At 46.7% G+C, this 13,063-nt stretch overlaps 1 protein-coding gene across 3 annotated transcripts; it reads left to right on the top strand.

Moving 5' to 3' along the window:
• The first annotated feature begins 477 nt into the window (after positions 1 to 477).
• LOC308469878 (uncharacterized protein) lies at positions 478 to 12,981 on the top strand. Of its 3 annotated transcripts, none has more exons than XM_080992942.1 (5): positions 478 to 670; positions 3,374 to 3,491; positions 5,068 to 5,100; positions 5,719 to 6,393; positions 7,497 to 12,981. In XM_080992942.1, the coding sequence occupies exons 2-5, from the start codon at positions 3,458 to 3,460 to the stop codon at positions 8,036 to 8,038; spliced, it is 1,284 nt and encodes a 427-aa protein (XP_080849068.1). In that variant the 5' UTR covers positions 478 to 670; positions 3,374 to 3,457; the 3' UTR covers positions 8,039 to 12,981. The 3 variants fall into 3 exon arrangements, with proteins under 3 accessions (XP_080849068.1, XP_080849069.1, XP_080849070.1); XM_080992943.1 differs by lacking the exon at positions 478 to 670 and adding an exon at positions 888 to 969; XM_080992944.1 differs by lacking the exon at positions 478 to 670 and having other exon boundaries at positions 3,383 to 3,491; positions 5,414 to 6,393.
• The last annotated feature ends 82 nt before the right edge of the window (positions 12,982 to 13,063 follow it).

Below are 13,063 nucleotides of genomic sequence, written 5' to 3'. Positions count from 1 at the left end.
TTTATCCCATGTTGTTGTTGTTGTTGTTCTATTCTGTTGTTGTTGTTGTTGTTGTTGTTGTTGTTGTTGTTGTTGTTGTTGTTGTTGTTCTATTCTGTTGTTGCTGCTGCTGCTGCTGCTGCTGTTGTACTATTTATACCCCACCCACCCAACTGGGTTGCCCCATCCACTCTGGGAAGCTTCCAACATATATAAAAACACAATAAAACAAAATATTAAATAATAATAATAATTAACCCCCTTCCCTAGACAGGGCTGCCTTCAGATGGTTCCGGGGTCCCACACCCTCCAACATTTCTCCGATGAAAACAGGGACATCCTCACCCCCAGCCAGCGGCTGGTCCTCGATCGGCGCTTCCCCGGCCTCCCGCCAGCAGAGGCCGCTGTTAGCTGCGGAGGCGAGAACCCTCCGCCTGCCCCCGTTTCCTGCCTCTCTCGCTCTCCTCGCTCCCCGCTCCGAAGCCTCGGTCAGCGGCGGACTTCCGGCCTCGGCAGCTGCGCGGCCACCATATTGGGGTTTGTTGCAGCCCGAGGAGGCCTCGGCGCCAGCTCTCCCTGAGGCCGCCCGAGCAGCGGGGACTCTTCCGGGGGACGGCGGCGTAGGCGGCGGCGGCGGGGGGGAAGCGGCCCAGCTCCAGGCTCTTCGCGTCCTCCGTGAGACCTTGGCTGTGTAGGTGGAGGCCCCGGCGGAGTTTCGGGCTTTCTTCCATACTTGCAGTTGTGTTTTTAAAAGCGGGGCGGCGGGGGGGGGGGGAGGAGAGATCTGAGGGAAAGTGCCAGGAATGGGCGGGGTTGGAGGGCGGGGGGAGGAATGCTGGGGGGAGGGGGAGGGGGAGGGAGGGAGCAAGGGGTGGGGTGGGGTTAAAAGAAAAGGGAGACCCTGCTTGTGGGACCCGCCTTTTGTCTCTTTGGAAAGAGCCCCCGACGCGGAGAAAAGAGGGAGAGGGGATGCCCAGGAGAGCGACCCAAGTAAAAGAAATTATTTATTATTATTACTATTACTATCATCACTATTATTATCATCACTATTATTATTATTACCATTATCATTATCATCACTATTATTATTCGGACCTTGCGAGGACGGGTGTACGTGTGAATGTGTCTAGGGGTGGGTTGTGTCAGGCTTTCGCACCGCCGCCACTTCCGGCTTTTTGAAGGCACAGATCTTTTCTCCCCCCCCCCCCTCAATCGCGCTGAGGAAGACGGGTGGGAGTGGGAGGTGAGTCATAATAACCGCTGCAATTATTGCATGCCCTGGCACCAGCTTTATTTGCTTGTTTTTTTTTTTGTTGTTTTTCTCTCTTCCTCCCCTGGTCAGGGTGGAATCGATCGCTCCGGTTATTTGCTTTTTTAACAGTTTCCTCACACTTCTCTGTGCTGTGTCCTTAATAGCAGAAGTTCCACACTGTGGGTTGTTGTGAAGCCATAAAAGGGAAGGGAAAAGCAGGCTAGCGCAAATCCGGAGGGAGATGACAGGAGTGTAAAAGATCTAAGGGACATGCGAAATGTTTTCTAAACCGGTCTTTACCTGCTGCTGAAAAGAACCACAGCACAGGTGCCGGGAAGACCAAACTGGGGAGGCCAAAACTGACACAATTGGTGTCACCACTCTCAGTTTAATAATAGACTTCTCAGCACTCATACATTGCTTAGGAATCTTTACAACAACCCTGTAAAGTAGGTCATTGACAGTAGGTGTTGACAGCAAAAAGAATAAAGGTTCTGGGTACCTGAGTGGGAGAGAATCAATCATTCTAAAGGCCTTCTAATGAGCCATGCAGCTTGTTATGAGTGAGATTAAATAATCGGGAGCAAACGTATATCTTTGTCCCTGAGTTTGGATTGTCTGAAAACTTTGTTCTGTAGAAGAAGTTAATGTTAAAATTGGAACTTGCTGAAATGTGGAATTGAAGCACTCCAGTATATAAGTAAGCAAAGCAGAACTGTATTAACTGGGAAAGGAAGAACCCAGCAGTTGGTACAATTAAGGTGAAGTGTTCCAACGTGGGTGCATGTGTCCCACAGAGACCTTTCATGGCACCCTTAGGGTCTGCTTTGCCAGCTAAAATTAGGCTTGAAAAGAGCATTCTGTTGTAGCTAATGGAATAGATTGTGGTGTGAACTTGATTGTGGTGCCCACAACTGTTTCTCCACTTTGCAAATGTGTCCTTAAGCTGAGAAAGGTTGTTGACCCCTGAATTAAGGAAACAATTCTGGTGAATATCAGATTCTGTTTGTTTTGTGTTTTCATATAAATTCAATGGAATACAAGTAAAGGAATTAGGGCAGTCACAAGTTGATGCCTGTTGAGTGTAGCTACTAAATGAGTAGGACTTTATATGGGAGAAGACAGACATATAGATACTTCACAGCCCCAAACATGAGTTGTTTATGCTGGCAAAAAAAAAAGTAATATTTGTGTGCTGAGGCTGCAATGTTAATAAAATATAGAATCGTTTTTGTGAGTAGGATTTTATTGTAATAAGCAAAAACAATGTTTAGAGCATCATCGGAGTTAAAATATATAAACTGGACTTAGCAAAAGAGGAAGCTGGGAGAGAGCAACCTAAGCCAAAAGAATAGCAGCCATTTGTCATCATACTCATATTCTTTTTTTATTACTTAAATTATATGATATCTCTATATAGTATAATGTATTTATGTTTCTGAATGTAAGACATTTGGACCTAATTAGGTAACAAGAAAATAGTAAATAACTATACATATATTCTTATTCTTATTCTTTTATTGTTCATTTAAAATAATTATATACTGCTGTTCCTCATTAACAAGACCAGAGTAGTGTACAATAGAAGTTTTTTAAAAAACCAGTAAAATGTAACTGACAATGTTTATGTGATTTGTTTTGTAGCTCTTTTCCATGTTTACAGTTCATTTCAGTTCATTTGACTTTAGATGGCCTTGGGTGCTTGTAAGAAATTAGTACAGAAAGTTTTGACACTACTGTTATTGTATTGCTGGTCGTAAATAGAGCTACACATCGATAAGTGCCAACTGGCAAACCCAATTTAAGAGTCATCTGATGCTAATTTGTTTGTAGCAAAAGCTTTACCGGCAACGCCCTGCTGGTATAGGAAAGGCAATAAGTCAGTTCCAGCCCAGTCCTGTGTGCTAAATCTACTGTGTTTAGCGCAGTGTCCTCTCAAGTGAGAGTAAAGGATTTCATCCCTAATTTCAGTGCCTTCTGCCTTTGCATTTATGCCAGAAGGAAGTGGATTGCCCATCCCTGCCAGAAGTTGAAAAACTCTTCTGCTAGGCTCTACAACAATATCAATGCCCCTAATCAGTGATCCCTGCTTGGTGGCTTGTGCAGTGGGGTTTAATGGGCTTTTTCTGTTGTCTGTTGCAGGGGCTGAACGCCTTCTTGAAGACTCTGCTCAAAGCACAGGAGTGGGGGGGGGAGGGAAAGTGAGAAGGGGCATCTAGAGAGATCATGGAAGAGAATGGCGAGGATGTGACTTCCTTGGGTAAGGATCTCTTACGTCTCGTTGGAATGGTTCCGCATGTCCCGGTGGTAAGCCACAGTATGGCTAACTGATCACACAAACCCACTGGATCCCAGCAAGGAGCTTGAACTCACCTTCCTCCTCCCTGGGCTTTTTAGGTATCTAAGCCTAGTGTATCTACTGAACCTGGTGTCATGGTTAAGGTTCCTCCTCTTTTACCATGATATGTAGCCGTTTGGTACAGATCATGGTTAAATGACAGGCCTTAGCCGTGATCTCTGGTTGAGCCAACATGCTAAGGCAAACCTTGGCTTGGCTGTCATGCTGCCCTGACGTAAAAAGATCAGGGAGCTGCACATGGAGCATGAATGCAGGCACTGTGAAGACTCAGGAGTGCTTAGATATGTTTAGACATTGTTCCTATAGTGGATGTATACCTGAAAAGTGGACCCTAGTAATTCTAAATTTCGATTAGTTGATCCTTCCACAAATTCATGGAGCATTTGGAAGGAGGAGACACCCCATGCCAACTGGCATTGGCAGCTGCTGTCCTGTTGGTGAACTTGCCTGCCCCTGCTGACAGCTTTTCATAAGCCAATGGGAAGAGGAGATTTCTCCCATTTGTTAGCAGAGAGTCAGCCCCTAGTGGTCCACAAAAAGGGGGTGAGAGCTACTAGAGCAGGCATAGGCAAACTCGGCCTGCCAGATGTTTTGGGACTACAACTCCCATCATCCCTGACCAGTGGTCCTGTTAGCTAGGGATGATGGGAGCTGTAGTCTCAAAACATCTGGAGGGCGAAGTTTGCCTATGCCTGTACTAGAGAGTGACTCTGAAGCTGAAGCTGCTGTTCCCAGGAGCACAGAGCAAGGTGAGTTGAGAATGCTTGAAGGCAGCTTTGCAAATAAGGTCATAAAAGTTACAAGCCCACAACAGTTGCTGTTGGGTTTTTTTTGCCCTGTGCATATCTGTGTTGGAGATCTGTGGCACACAGATGGCTTACGAGGGCAAAAGCACACAGAATCTTAAAGGGTACAGACGTTTCCTTGTCTGGTTACCTGGATGAGATCCTTGCTCTTCATAGACGAGCAGCCACTGCTGCCTGTTGCCTACTATGAAAAGCAGCCTGAATAGTGGGAGGAGTTCCAAAACACCTTGGAAGGAGCTTTAATACCTTGTAGCATCTGGAGTTGGTTTTCAGTCAGCTGAGATTTATAGCATTTGCCCACGATCAAAAGGATGGTGCTTTTTGGGATTGAGCAACACTTCAGAGTTTGCTCATCCAAATAAACTATACGGTGACTGCTTCCTAACAGTGAAATCAGAATTCCAATTATTCAGAAAAATCCTTAGCACCAGCTTGGGATTTATTTTGGTTTTAATGGGTATTTGGTGTAAAATTTAGATTCCTAAAAATCTGTTTCATCTCGTTTTTGTTTCAAAAAAACCACATTTCCAGTGCTTTTGGTCTCATGGGATAGTTGTTCCGTTAATTGCCCTTTCCTTGTGACTTTCAGTCACCTTTTCCCTCCAGTATTGCTCATAAGAGATCCAGAAGTCTTCACCTCTAATTTTGCCTGTTTCTCTTTTTTCCCCGAGCGGCCTACATTTCAACAGATGGCAGTTACACAGGTGAGTAATTGTTCTTTTGCATGTCGATCAGGCGAGGGTAAAGGCAGGTGTGTCTAGAAAGCTGCTCTTAAACTGTTACGTGATTGGAATACGTTACGAAAATTTTCCTTAAATTTGTTTTTAATATATGTTGGGGTTTTTTCTGGTCAGGGGCTTAGAATAGTGGAGGTTAAAGAGGGATGGAGCTTTTAAGATCTCTTCACACGTTACGCTAGACACGTGTATCGCACCGTTGTCACGTATCTTTTTTTTCGCATGTCGGAATGCAGACTCCCGTGCCATTTCCTCGAGGTCACACGTGTTTTCTTTGCAGGCCAACTTGCGGGAGCAAAGATGCGAGACGCGTGTCTCTCGTAACGTTTGTGGGAGGTGCACATGTCTCAGCGGGGGAGTTGCCAGCGTGACCATAGAGTGCATTGTACAGAGCGTCCCGCCTCTCTCTATCCGCACTCTATCGTTAGGAGCTTCCTTGTTACACCCCCCCTCCTTCCCGCTAGTGCTCTTTTTACTGCGCCCCAGTTGAGAAAGTTTCCTGCTGCCATTTTAAAAACAAATTCCTGCCGCCGGTATTGGCCGGGTCACCCTCGGAGCACACCATGTTGTCTGATACCCTTCCAGAGACGGTGCCGATGCCGAACCACGGCACAATGGCAGCTTCTTCGCAGGGCTCTTCGTCTGCCACGAAATCGAGGCGCCAGCCCGTTTGGACCGACGAGGAAACCCGGGCCTTCATCCAGGTTTGGGGCGACGACGCTGTGCAGAGTGCCCTGGCGTCCAACTACCGCACGGTCGCGCAGTTCCAGTGGATCGCGGACGAAATGCGAGCCCGGGGTTACAACCGGGACTGGGAGCAGTGCCGCGAGCGGGCCAAAGTGCTGCGGCGCGGCTTCAAAGAGATAGTGGACGGCAACAGCAACGCCGGCCACGGGCGGCGAGTGTGGCCGTACTACGAAGAGCTCAACCGGTTCCTCTGCATCAAGCAAAACCTGGTCGTTCCGCGGCTTTCAGGGAGCAACGCGCGGCCACCGGTAGACCGCCGGCGCCGGGAACACAGGGAGACTCAGGACCCTGCCTACGAACCGCCTTCCTCGGTTGGGAAAGGCGACAAAGGGACTTTTGAAGAGCCAGATGGGGACTGCTTGCTCTTGCCAGAATCAGCTGGGTCGCAGCACAGTGAAGCCAACATGGAAAACCAAGTGGGGTCTCCGGCAGCCAACTCCGATATATCCATGGACGGCAGTGCCGGCCCTGGCACCCCGACAGATCCATTGCCATCCAATGACTCGATTTCTGGTGAGTTTTGTTTGGAATTGCGGCTTGCCTGCGGTGGGGGTGGGCTTTGGTATGGTACATGGTTTGTTGCAGTTGTCTGTGGACTTCTGGACAGGTTGGGTAATTTTGAGACAGGGAGGGGTTGCTTTATCACGCGCACTTGTTTCCAAGTGCAGAGCAATGGAGTGAAGTCTGAGGATCTTGAGCAGGGGTCGGCAAACTAAGGTCCACGGGCTGGATCAGGCCCAATTGCATTCAGGATTCGGCCCACAGACTGTCCGTGGATCAGAGTGGGGATTCTGTTCGTTTGGGCTGCGCCATTCCCCCCCCCCGCGCCATTCCATCCCCCCCACACCGCAGTGGTGCCTCCTCCCTCCTCCTGGCTTCTCTCCGCCCTGCCTAGAGGAGAAAGGGGGCTGGCTGAGCGCCATTTTAAGCAGCCCCTCTCTGGAGCCTCTCTCTCTGCTCATCTTCCCGCTGCCGCTGCCTTGGTACTCCTGTGGGCCAGAGAGTGGAGCAGATGAGCTTCGTCTGCCAACCCACGAAAAGCAGTGGTGGCGGTGGTGGCAGCGGTAGCCCCTGGGAAGGTAAGTGCAGCGACGGGGGGTGGGGAGGAGAACTACTTGCCCCCCTTGCCTCTTCTTCTAGCCCCGCCCCCAGTGCCGCTTCTTCAGCCTGCAACAAGGTCTGAGGGACAGTGGACCGGCCCGTGTCAAAAAAGTTTTGCTGACTTCTGATCTTGAGAAACACAGCTTTGATTTCAGCAGCCGGGGAATCAAATCCTCAGTCAATTTGGGTTGGGTAATATTATGCTTGGGGGAAAACCTGGTGAGATTTCTGAAGTTGTAACAGGGCTGAGCTTCAAAGTTCAGGGGATGGAGCTGCTTAACAGAATTTGTTGTATCATAGGTAAGCAAATATATAGACATCTGCAGAAATCCAACAGTGCCACCAAATTGCAGACTCTGACTTTTTAAAAAAAACATTTTTAGGGTGGCCTTGTGTGGAATCTGGAAGCTGGCGTGTGCACGTATGAATGTTTTAGATTAGCGTACGGTAGGCTGTTGCGAAGTCGCATTATTCATCATTTTGTTCAGCCTGCTTTCTGATGTTTGCCCCTCCAGCGCCGAACCTGCGCCCTCGACCGCTGACGGCCGCCGAGAGGATGCGCAACCTCCGTTGCCGGCAGAGGAAGAGGAGGGGGGACACCTTGAAGGAGCTCATGGAAGTCACCTCGCAGGCCACCAGCGAACTTGTCCGGACACTGTCTGACCTCACGCACAAGGAGGTGGCTTCCTTCGAGCGTGCCTACAAGGAGGATCTCTCGGCCCGCAAAGACGAGATGGAGCAGAGTGCGGAGGACATTGGGAGGCTCGTCAGCGCCCTGGAATCGAGCGATCAGACGCTGAAGGAGCAGCTGAGCAGCCAGACCAGCGTGTTGCAGGGCATCCTGGAAGTTATGAAAGACATACGGGGCAGAACGTCATACAGTCCGCCCTACCCTTCGCAGTATTACGACTTCCCGGGCCCTAGCATGATGCATGCGGCGGCCACCTCCTCAAACGGCCAAGAGATGCCCTGCCCCTCCCCTTCCAGCCTCGCATTCGCTTCCCAGCAATCAGCCACCAGCAACGGAGACGTCTCTCCCCGGAAGCGAATGAAATGAAAACTGCCGCAACCGAGAGGCCCGTCTCCTTTTAGTCTCATTGTGGGAGCGGGGAATCCATCCCTCCAGCTGTTCGTTCTTCTTGTTACAACATATATATTGCTTTCTTATTGCATAGTTAGAATGTGTTTTCACCACATTTACACGTGTGTCTCCCCACAGCGTTAACGGTTGTGCGGAAACAGCTGCCAGCAATGTACATTTAAATTTATTCTTATTGGGGGGGGGTTCCCTTTTTTTTTTTAAGTGTACCTACATTTGTTTCCCTTCCATCTTGTTTCCAGAGGAATGCAGTGTTTGATGTACATGTGTACAAGTTTTTTAAACAAAACCAATAATAATAATAATAATTACACTTAACACATTACCGGCTACCTGTAAGAAGGTAATCTTTTAAAAAGAAATAAAGATGCACTGCTGTTCCAAATTGTTCAACACGTGTTTTCCGGTAGCATCTTAAGATCCCAAGAATTCTTACGCTGGGTCAGAGATGGGAGTTCTGTCAAATTCAGCATTCTGCCTTTCGAGAAAAGAAGAGTCTGTAGTGGGGTTCTGGTGGCATCTTTCTCTCCAGTTCTTACTACCCTGCATATCTGGTCAAGGTTAAACCATCTCTGAAAATGGAGCCTGTAGTTCATATCCACCAAAAGAAGTGGCATGCATGCATTTACATAATCCTTTTTAGACACTGTTTTTGTGCATCCTCTCGTGATATATTTCAGAGGTTATATAAATTCATTGTCTTCAGAAGGACCTCTCGTTTTCCTTCAACCCACTACCTCCCAATTGCCATGGGTAGCTCTTTATCTTTTGTGTACGTTGAGCAGCCCTGAATTTTTCTCCGCAGCACTCGAGGCTCCAGATCTTTTGTGTTTGTCATCAAACGCCTTTTCTAAGCAGAAAAATCACTTGTTTAAGGCACCAAACCAGATAGCAGCAGAACATCAACAGGTGTAGCCTGGTGATGTTCAAAAGCAAGGAATTGAGCAGGGTGTGGTTTGCTAAGCAAGAGACTTGAAGGTCTAAGAAGCTGAACCTTTCCCATATTTGCCACTCCAAATACTTTTCTTTCAGTCACGCCCACTGGGCAGGGAGAGGATTTAGCAATCCTTAGCCACACACCACTATCTTTCTATCATTGGTAATTTTTCGCACCGCTTTGTATCCAAAGGACATTAGGCTCACAAGGCTGTAGTTTCCTGGATTTTGGCTCAAGGATGCCTATGTTCCATCGAATCATAGAGTTGGAAGGGACCCCAAGTGCCATCTATTCCAACCCCTGCAATGCAGGAAACTCAGCTAAAGCATCCATGACAGATGGCCATCCAATCTCTGCTTAAAAACCTCCGAGGAAGGAGAGTCCACTACCTCTCGTGGGAGTCTGTTCCACTGTTGAACTGTGCTTACCGTCAGAAAGTTCTTCCTGATGTTTAGTCAGAATCTCCTGTCTTGCAACTTGACGCCATTGGTTCGAGTCCTACTCTCCAGAGCGGGAGCAAACAAGCATGCTCCCTCCTCCATGTGACAGCCCTTAAGATAGTTGAAGATGGCTATCATATCTCCTCTCAGTCTCCTCCTTTCCAGGCTAAACATTCCCAGCTCCTTTAAGAGATCATCTTAGTTTCCAGACCTATGATCAACTTGGTCACCCTCCTCTGTTCATGTTCCAGCTTTTCAACATCCTTCTTAAATTGTAGTGCCCAGAATTGGACACAGTATTCCAAGTGTGATCTGACTTAAGGCAGAATAGAGCAGTACTGTGACTTCCCTTGATCTGGACACTATACTTCTCTTGATGCATTCTAGAACAATATTAGCTTTTTTTGCTGCTGCATCACGCGGTTGTCTCATGTTAAGTTTGTGGCCCACCAAAACCCCTAGATCCTTTTCACATGTACTGCTAGTAAGCCAGGTGTCCCCCATCCTGTATTTGTGCATCTGGTTCTTGCCTAAATGCAGAACCTTACATTTGTCCCTACTGAAATTCATTTTGTTAGCTTGCAGTTCCCAGTTCTCCAATCTGTTAAGTTCATTTTGAATTCTGATTCTGCGGCATTGGCTACCTCTCCCAGCTTGGTGTCATCTGCAAATTTGATGAGCATCCCCTCGATTCCTTCATCCAAGTCATTTATAAAGATGTTAAACAACAAGGGGCCAGGGGCAGAACCCTGTGGCACCCCACTTGTCACTATTTTCCAGGATGATGAACCATTAATGAGTACTCTGGGTTCAGTCAGTCAACCAGCTACAAATCCACCTAACAGTTACCTTGTTCAACCCACATTTTACCAGCTTCCTCGCGAGAATATCATGGGGGATTTTGTCAAAAGCTTTACTGAAATCAAGATACACTATGTCCACAGCATTTCCGTGATCTACCAAGTTTGTAATTCCATCAAAGATATCATTTTGGTCTGGTGTGACTTATTTTTGAGAAACACATGCTGGGTCTTAGTAATCACAGCATCCTTTTCTAAACGCTCACAGACCGACTGTTGAATTATCTGTTCTAGGACCTTCCCTGGTATTGATGTCAGGCTCACTGGTCGGTAGTTACCTAGGTCTTCCTTTCCCCCCTTTTTGAAGATGGAGACATTTGCTCACCTCCAGTCTGTATGGACCTCACCTGTTCTCCAAGAATTCTCACAGATAATAGACAAAGGCTCTGAAATTACATCCACAAACTCCTTTAGTACCCTTGGATGCAGCTCATCAGGCCCTGGAGATTTGAATTCATTAGCTAGCTAGGTGTTCCCTTACTACCTCTTTTCCTATCTTGGGCTGCAGCTCCCTCCTTGCATCATTTATTCCGTTATCACCAGGTTGGGCATCACTTTCCTTTTGGGTGAAGACAGAGGCAAAGTAGGTGAGTAGTTCCACCTTTTCTCTGTCACCCAATAGCATTTCTCTGTGTTCCCCACACAGAGGACCTACCACTTGCTTGTTTTCCCTCTTACTTCGGACATAGCCAAAGAAACTTATTATTATTATTTTTAACCTCTCTTGCAAGCCTGAGCTCACTCTGAGCTCTTTCCCCCTGCAACTGTTGGCTACTCATGTATACTTCTCCTGTGTTATTTCCCCATTCTTTCATTTTTCATACACGCCATTCTTAACTTTCAGCTCATCTGTAAGTTCCTTTTGCAGCTACACCAGTTTCCTTAGATGCCTCCTACTTTTCTTTCTTGTTTGTATTGTCTGCATTTGGACCTTCAATATTTCTCCTTTAAAAACTCCCATCCTTCTTGGACTCCCTTCTCACTGAGTATTTCTGACCACAGGATCACACCCAATATCTCCTTCAGCTTTTCGAAATTGGCCTTCTTAAAGTCCAGAGTGCGAGTCTGACTACACTCACTTTTCCCTTGCCTCTGTATCCTGAAACCCAAGAGAACATGATCACTTCCCTCCCAAGTTTCCGAGCTCTTCCGCTTCATCCATCAGTTCCTCCCTATTGGTGAGGACCAAGTCCAAGTCCCCTTGTTGGTTCTTCCACCTTCTGGGAAATGAAATTGTCAGCGATGCAATGGAGGAATTTGTCAGACCTTACACTCTTGGCAGAGTTTGAATCCCAACAGATATCAGGGAAGTTGAAGTCCCCCATGATTACTATTTCTCTCCTTTTTGAATGTTTGGTAATCTGCTCTAGTAAGGCATCATCTGAGTCTTCAGTCTGTCTTGGCACTCTATAGCAGACAACCACAGTTGTCACTGTTGTTTCTCTCCCCTACAATTTTTACCCATTTTTGGTTAAAATTGCTTTTAAAAAGTACTATTTTTCTCTCCTACAATTTTGCGCATTGTTCCACCAGGTTGTGGTTTTGTTTCCTATTTAATGCCTATTTTGTCTACTGTCTCCCAATACTGTTTCCTATTTCACTCACTCTTACGCTGCAATCCTATGCACACTTACCTGGGATTAAGCCCTGCTGAATATAGCAAGTAATCAGGCCTTGGATTGTACTGTTAAGTCTTCCAGTATTTGCATCAGTGCTCCTGTCGCTAGGAGGTCTTCCCTCCTCCTGCAGCACGATGAATTGGTCAAGTGAGCTAAACCACTTCAGGCTGCAGATCGGGAGCACATGTGTTTGTTTGGGTGGTGTTTTAAATGTTCTACATAAAAAGTTCCCTTCAAGTAGAAAACTAGCACAGCAGGTGAGAGGCTTGGCTAGAACTTCCATCCCTGATGTGCTATGTGTTTTAATTTCGGGGAGTGTGTTACACAGATAGGGGGGAGCATTCATTTTTATTTTAACCCTGTATAATCCCGGCTGCAATCTGAAGTGGTGGGCTTCAGTATTCTACCACCTCTTCTGCATGTGTAACTAATGCTATGAGTTTTCTGGAAAATTTGAACTGGAAAATGTTTGTATGCAAAATAGGGTAATTTAGAGCATGGGGGTGGGAAAGCTTTGGCCCTGGAGTTGTTGCTGTGCCACAATCCCCATCAACCCCAACTTTTGATACTGCCAGGCTGGCCCAATAATTGTATTTGATATACATGCACAGTTGTGAACAGAAATTTTTCTATAGGGGGCAAAGAAAAGACTCAGAAAACACATGCCCCACATTTGTAAGGCCTTACAACACAAGCTGTGTATGTTTACTCAGAAGGAAGTTCCTTTGAATTCACTGGTACTTAATTCCCAATTTAAGCATATATAGGACTGCAGTTTGCTGCCGAAACAGCTGACCTGCTCTTAACTATACATAGAGCAGAGTGAAAAACTTAAGATGATGTGATTCTGGACTGTACGACTGCAGGTGGGGGGTAGAGAGCCTTTTTCAATGCCCCCCCCCCTCTGGTGTTGGGTCTTGTTTTCAAAAACCTTCCCCCAAAGTTAATTTTTTTAAAAGCACATCCCCAAGGATGCTAAAATTTTCTCCTTGATGGCTAATCTATGGGAGCTTTCAATAATTAAATGTAAAATGTTATAAATACACTTTTAGCATTGTAGTTTGTTTTTTTCAATTTGCCTTCATAAAGTAACAGCATTGCCGTGGCGTTGTTGATCGTATTGAGCA

Source organism: Podarcis pityusensis (assembly GCF_964106645.2).
Source record: "Podarcis pityusensis genome assembly, chromosome: 2".
Classification (NCBI taxonomy): Eukaryota; Metazoa; Chordata; class Lepidosauria; order Squamata; family Lacertidae; genus Podarcis; species Podarcis pityusensis.
Note: the sequence above shows the minus strand (reverse complement) of the source record. Positions and strands in the feature narration are given on the sequence as shown.